The 7,353-nt window shown below is 64.7% G+C and overlaps 1 protein-coding gene across 1 annotated transcript; it reads left to right on the top strand.

Annotated features, from left to right (window-relative positions):
- Positions 1–5,156: 5,156 nt before the first annotated feature.
- MNEG_4606 (putative Cystinosin like protein) lies at positions 5,157–7,353 on the top strand (the record flags this gene model as incomplete). The annotated part of the gene is made up of 5 exons (XM_014046919.1): positions 5,157–5,681; positions 5,999–6,025; positions 6,230–6,353; positions 6,753–6,826; positions 7,069–7,353. 5 exons carry the CDS (start codon positions 5,157–5,159, stop codon positions 7,351–7,353), a joined length of 1,035 nt encoding a protein of 344 aa, XP_013902373.1.

The following is a 7,353-nucleotide window of genomic DNA, read 5'->3' as shown; positions in this document are numbered from 1 at the left end:
TTTGATCTGCTGTTGTCCTGCAAATACCGTTTGAGGCTATAGAGCTTGCTAAATCTCTACAGTAAGCTTTCAATTAAGCTGTCAGCACATGAGCTGTGCACAGTATTGTACGTTCTATTGCGTGCGCCGGCGCCGCCGTCACCGCGCAATCCAAGCGGGTGGCGAGTGACAAGCAGGCCTGGTCACAGAGTCCTTCCCAAAAGGGAGCTGTATCAAGCACCACCTGGGAGCCGCAGACGGTCAGGTGGCTGCTTTCGCATCAGGGGGTGGACGAGTTTGGTTGTAATCCTGCAGTCGCAAGTCCAGGGGCCATGGTGCTGTGTCGCACAGGCTGCACACAAGCAAGCAGCAGGCAGCTGCACACAAGCAAGAAGAAGCATGGAAACAAAAGTATACTGCTGGCCATTGCACCTTCCCAAATTCTGCGGACCTGCAGTCCCCTTGAAAACCCTGTCAATGAATTCCGGAGTTGCAGTCCCCCCCAAGCCCTGAAGGGTATGGTTGCACATTTAGTGGACATCTCACAACCATCATCTTGACACCTATGGCTTTGAACATACACGTGGGCGCAGAGTTACTCATTTCAGTCATGTCTGCTGCTGCTGTTCCATGCACATCTTGGCCTCCCGTGCCTTGGTGGCGCGCGCGGCCTGGCGTCGCGCCTGCTCGGCCTTGCAAAACGCCTTGTGGCCCGGCCACGAGCGCTTGAAGCAGGCGTCGGAGCAGAAGCGCGCGGCGCGGCAGCCCGCACACAGGTGCAAGCGCGCGCCGCCCGGGTGCGCCGCTTGACCGCAGCCAGCGCACCGGCCAGCTGCAGTGTCACCTGCTCCACGCGTGGGGTGTGCTACTGCGCCTGCTGCTTCTGCTGGTGATGATGGTGATGAAGATGCTGCTGCTGCTGCTGCTGCTGCTGCTGCTGCTGCTGCTGCTGCTGCTGCTGATGATGGACTTTCCACGGCCATTGATTCTGTTGCCGTTGCCACCGCAGCTGCTTCTACTCTTGCTGGTGTATTATTCTGCTGCTGCTGCTGTTGCTGGCCCTGCTGTGGCTGCTGCTGGTCTTGCTGCTGTTGGTCGTGCTGCCGCACTCTCTGTGATACCTCCTCCGCATGCTTCCACGCCTCAGTGCCCTGCAGCTCGCGCAGCGCAGCCCACGTCACTGCCTTGAAAGCTACCGCTGCGGCGCACCCGCCGCCTCCGCCGCGGCTGTCCTGGCTGCCGCTGTGCTTGCGATCACAGCCGCGCTTTGCGTGCGAGTGCAGCGTTGCGAGCGCTAGGGCGGCGCGCGACACGTGCTGAAGGCTGGGTGGTGCTGCTGCCAGCTGCAGTGCATCGGCGTTGGCGGCGGCGAACGTCTGATCAGGGCTACATTTGGGCCACTCGCACCCTGCCCACATGGCAAAGCCCTCTAGCAGCATCGCAGCGCCCTCCTCTCGTGTCGCGTTCCTTTCGGAACTTGCAAACACCCGTGCAGCGGCGGTCACCGCGCAGGCGGGCCAGAACTGCTCCACCAGCAGCAGTGCTGCAGGGCTGCCGCCAGCCACGGCCAGCTCCTGCCATGCAGAGTGCAGCAGCTCAACCTCATGGTCATGGTCATGCTCCTCCTGCTCCTGCTGCTGCTGCTGCTGCTGCTGCTGCTGCTGCTGCTGCTGCTGCTGCTGCTCCCGCTGCTGCTGCTGCTGCTGCTGCTGCTGCTGGGGGTGCTGGAGGCACTGCAGTTGCTGTAGCTTGGGGATGCACACCTGCAAGCCGAGCCCTGCTGCCGGCAGCCGCCCGTACGCCAATGCCACTTGCGCTGCCGCCACCCACACGCGCACAAATTCAGCCAGGCGCGCAGGCCCCTGTTGCTGCAGCGCGCGGGTGAGTACATTGCAAACGTTCACGCGGCGGAGTGCTTCGACGAAGCCGCTGTCGCCAGCGCTGTCATCGGTGCTGCTGCCGTTGCCGCTGCCGCTGCTGCTGCTAGTGCTGTCGCCGCTGCTGTTGCTGCTGCTAGCGCCGCCACAGCCGCCACCGCACGCCATGCGCTCGGTCGCGGCCACCAAAACTATGACTTGGCACACGTACATGATCACCAAAGATGTGTCCACCGCTTCCAGAGCATCCACTGCGCAGCGCAGGCCGACGGCGAGTGCAGCTGCGCTGCGCCGCGATGACAAGATGCTACGCCGCCGAGGCTGTCCGCACGCCCCCGCTGCAACCGCTGCGCCCGGCTGGCCGGTGCTGCTCGCCGCCGCAGCAGCGGCGGAGGCGCCCTCAGCAGCTGCAGCGCTGTGCTCCCACTCCACGATGCGATGCAGGCACGTTGCCGCGAGCATAGGGTCGTGAGTCGCCGACTGCAAGCTCTCACCGTAGGCTCGAGCCGCCCTCAAGGCGGCACCGCAGCCCGCGACGATCGCCAGCAGATTTGTGATCAGCTCGCCGCCGCACGCCGCGACGACGGTGGCGCAGCTGCCAGCCAGTGGGTCCAGACAATCCGATATCACCCCAAGCGCTGCATGCTGAGCCAACCAGGGGACCGGGCGCCCCAGCGCCTGCGCCAGCGGCGGGAAGCACCGCGGCGCTCGCGCCAGCAGCTCTCGCACGAGGCCGACCCGGCTGGCGCGCCCTGATCCCGGGGACCAAATAAGATTGGCTGCCTTGAGCGCGTCGGCCGCCGCGCCGGGCCCCTCCTCGAGGCACACACACAGGCATTCTGCGACGCCTGCGGCCGAGTCTGCCAGCGCGCGCTCCCACGCCGCGTGCGCCGCGGCGTCTTGCGTGGCGTGCGGCGCCAGCGCCGCGGCTGAAGTGGCAAAGGGCATCGAGAGCAGGGTAAGGCATAGCAGCAAGTCGCCGGACAGGCAACGCCCAGGCACGTCGAGCTCCTCGGGGAGCAGGCGTGCCAGCCGCAGCATCCCCGGCAGCAACCCAGGCGTCAGGGCGGCTGCGGCGGCGGCCGGGGACACCCCCTCCGCGCCCTTGCACAAGAAGTGCAGCAGCATCAGGACGGCGCCCCACGCCTCGCGCTCGCCGCGGCCGCCGCCGCCGTTGCTGCCGCCGCCGTGAGGGCTGCCTTCGCCGCTAGATAGCAGCGCTGCGCGCTCGGCCCGCACGATCGCCGCAGCGACGGCATGGCCGCACTCCGCTGTCTTGAGGTGGTGCAGCAGCGGCCCTCTTTCCCCGGCGGTCATGGCGGCCAGCTTCTTCAGGACCATGTTCTGCATCTGAGCACGGCTGTCTGTATGGCTGCTGCTGCCGCCACTGCTGTTGCTGCTGCGGCCGCCTTTCGTACCACTGCCTGCGCGCTCAGCGCACCACAAGGCATTGAGCAATTGAACGAGGCCACGGGGCTGCAGGCTGCTGGGATGCACTCCATTGGAATCAATCTTGCGGGTCAGGATGTCTACTTTCCGGTCCTCTCCCCGCGCCAGGGCACGCGAGAGGGCGCTGAGGGTGTCCATCACGCACTGGTCCACGTCGCTTTGAGTGTGTTGTGTCTTGTATATGTAGTATCATATCATAGCGACCTGCGTACGAGGCGTGACAGCTAGGCCAGATCTGGTGAGTGGAGATCAATTTGGCGGGCCACTTTTCAGTATCGTATACCGTATGTTGCGTGATCAAGACAGCTGATGGTCTGCCCTGGGATGCGCTGTCTTCTAGCTGGCATTCCAGTGTCCGCAGAGGGGCACCAACAGGGCACCAAATGCGCAGCCGCCAGGTGCCGCACAGTGCTGCACGTCCATAGAAACCGGGCCTCAGATTGCCCCATCAATGAGGATTTCTGGAGAAACATGCCCATGTGGTGTGTGAGACAGAGGACTGTATGTTGAAACAACATTTGGAAGTACCGGTGGCGGTCGCACCAGCCGACCGCGCACAGATAGAATGAAAAAGGCCACAATCACCGTAATATTTTCTCCAGCCACACCATGACACCCCACACCAGCAGGCCTACAAGTAATTTTCTGCATGCTTCCATGTCATTGCATGACATGACCCTGCAATCCAGACCTGGCGCACCCAGCAATGCGAGCCAGCCGGCCAACGTCAAAACCGTAGAAGCTGCCAGGCGATGTGGAAAGCGCTGCATCGGTGCACTGCTGCATGGCCCCCATAATCGGGCGAAATTGCCGCCACGCGCAACCTCACCGGTGTGCAACAACCCCACAGGTCTGCAACAGCTACAAGACATGACCACCTGTAGCTTAGTAGCCATGTGGCTTGCGGCGAGCCGCTTGCTGGAGCCGCCCAAACCAAAGCGCACCGCACAGCAGTTTTGTTGCTCACGTTTTTGACCAAAGGCTGATATGGCAGGCGGCTGACACGCTGACATCCAGCCTCCACCTTCTGCGATGAGTCAAGTGCTTGACATAGCCTCCCTGCCCACCACACTGCTGCTTCTCGTGTGTTGCTGCTCGCCACTGTTACCGAGTTTCTAACGAATCGCAGTATCCATGAGGGACTGCATAGTAATTTAGAATCTCGCTTCAGGTACGTCGTGAGGGGCGCCAGCAGCGATGGGCCGCGGGCCAGGACACGAATTGCAAGGAGATTATAGAGATGTAGACGTGGCGAACGATTTGGACGATGATAGCGAAGACGTCAGCCGACGCCAGCGCGCCCACGAGCGCGTCGCCGGCAGCGACGGGAGCGGCGCTTGGCGTGTGCTGCTGCTGGTGCTTGCAGCAGGCTGCGCCATGGGCGCCGCGTCGCCAAACCCAAAGCTGCAGGGGTGGGCAGCGTGGGCGCAGGCGGCAACAGGCTGGTCTTATACGCTGGCTTGGAGCCTGTCATTTTATCCTCAGGTGAGAAATCGGGATTGCCCATGTGATAGCCGGCTTCTGGAGCCATCCAGGCTCCTGGGAATCGGCTTTGAAGCAACAGAGCGGGAATTCCATGCCTGGAGGCAACTCATGCATGCCTGAGCATGTGTGCAGTTGCGCGTGCGGCCCACGCACAATATAAGCATGCCGCAGGGAGCAGCGCGCCCGCACTTTTCGAACTCGCCAGCGGCACGGGCAGATGCGCGAGGTTGCTTCAGCCTCGCACGGCGGCTCCCCACCCCGCCGAGCCGGCGTGCCCGGGCATCCCCTTCCTGTTCATGCAAGGGCACCGAACCGCGTTGCTCAACCACCTTGCGTAATGACCTTACATGACCAAACCAGGTAATCATGAACTTCAGGCTGAAGAATGTGTCCGGCCTGTCCCTAGACTTCCTCGCCCTCAACCTGCTCGGCTGGGCCGCCTACGCCACCTTCAACTGCGTCATCTTCTTCATCTTCGAGTGCCCCCGGAAGCCGAACAGGCTCGGCGGCGCGGCCGCGGCCGCGGGCAGCGGCGCCCCTGGCGGCGGGGCGCCTGAATCCATCAGCGGCAGCTTCCTGGGCGCGGGCCCAAAGGCGGCCGAGCTGCTGTATGGCGGTTTCTGCCCCTACGCCGTCGAGGTGAACGACGTGGCATTCGCCCTGCACGCGCTGCTGGTGACGCTGCTGACGGCGACGCAGTGCGTCGCCTACCCCCGCGCCAAGGGCCAGAGGGTGCACGCCGCCGTCGCCGCCGGCGTCGCGGCCGCGGCCGCGGCGGCAGCAGCGTACGGCGCGGCGGTCGCAGGGCGGTGGTCGTGGCTGGGGCCGGCGGCGGCGCCGTGGCTGCACTGGGTGGACTGGCTGTATTTCCTCGCCTGGATCAAGATGGCGGTGAGGGGCGGCCGCTGGCGCTCGCAACGCAACGCATGAGCAGGCGCTGTTGAAGCTACTTTGCGGCCTTGGCCGCTCCCGGCGCGACGCATGAGCGGGCGCGCTTGAAGCCATCTCGCCTGCGGCCCGACAGCACTGCGCATCATCGCGCTCACACCTGACCGTCTGGCTGCCTGGTGGCAGCGAATGCATACCCTACCAGTAGCTGCGCGCACCCTCCAGCTACTGCATGCAAGGCCTGCCCCTCACATCGCGCACCTGGCACACCGCTGCCCCACTTGACGGCTGCTCCATCTCATCTGTATTTTGGTCCGCAGGTCACCCTCATCAAGTACATCCCACAGGTGCGCTCTCTGCACTGGCCTCCGCAGCCCCTCCCCCCACACACACACGCCGCGACACACCCGCGCCCCGAATCGCACACCTCCGGGCCGGGGGGCGCGCCAGCCCCGAGGGGCCAGTCCAGCTGCACGGCCCTGCCGTGCCCAGCGCTCACCCCCTCTCACCCGCCCCGTTTTGAAGTTTGTCGTGCCCGCCCGCCCCGCCAGGCCGCGCTCAACTGGCGGCGCCGCAGCACCCGGGGCTGGTCGATCCTCAACATCCTGCTGGACTTCACCGGGGGCGCGCTGTCGCTGGGGCAGCAGCTGCTGACCTGCTGGGCCACCGGCGACTGTGAGCGGCGAGCCCGCAATGCACACGCGTGTGCGTGTGCGCCCGCTTGGCGCGTCCCTTCCAGCTCAAATGCACAGGCGTGGTTTTCAAATTGCACGCCCGACCTGACCCCTTGCGGTGGGCAAGTCTGCGCCACCCCTCTCACAACTACCTACAACTACCGCTACACACACACACACGCACACGCACACGCACACACACGCACACACACACACACGCACACACACGCACACACACACACACGCGCGCGCACACGTGCGCATGTGGACGCATGCACATTCGCGCGCACACGCATTTGCGCGCACCCACATGCATTCACACGCACTCAGACACGGTCGCACACACGCACCCCCGCACTTAAACCTGACTCATGGCCATCATCGAAACATCCGAACTCAGGGGCGCCCGTAACCTCCAACCCCGTCAAGCTCGGGCTGGCGCTGGCGTCAATGGCTTTTGACGCCCTTTTCATGGTGCGTGGGGGGGAATGGGCCAGGAAGAGGGTGGTTGGGGTGGGCAAGAGGCGGTGTGAGCGCATGCTTCATCACACGAGCGCCACACGGACAGGGCGATGGGGATCAATCTCATATGCTTCTGCCCTTGTGCGGAACGCGTCAAACGCCCCAACTGGTTGGGCTGGCGAGCGATGCGCGCGGGCCGGGCAATCGACACTTTGGGGAGGGGGGGCAGAAGGCGTACGATCGATGCCCCGCAGCTTGCCGCTGCAAAAACGCTCGCGGCTGTCGCAAGCCTGCGGGTATTCTTCGCCAGCACGCGCGCCGACGACGCTACCGACACCCGCGCGCGCATGTCGCAGGTACAACACTACATCCTCTACTCCAACGCGCCACCCATCGCCGCGCGGCGCGCCGTCGCTGCCGTTCCCGCCGCCGCTGCCGGCGCGAGCGCCGGCGCGGCGCTGGCCCAGCCGCTGCTGGCGGGCGCCGCCGCCCGGGAGGACGGCGGGGGGCAGCGGCGGGACGCCCAGGGGCAGGTCTAG

Source organism: Monoraphidium neglectum (genome assembly GCF_000611645.1).
Source record: "Monoraphidium neglectum strain SAG 48.87 unplaced genomic scaffold scaffold00649, whole genome shotgun sequence".
Lineage (NCBI taxonomy): Eukaryota > Viridiplantae > Chlorophyta > Chlorophyceae > Sphaeropleales > Selenastraceae > Monoraphidium > Monoraphidium neglectum.
The sequence above is the reverse complement of the archived record's forward strand: the minus strand, read 5'-3'. Positions and strand labels throughout refer to the sequence as shown.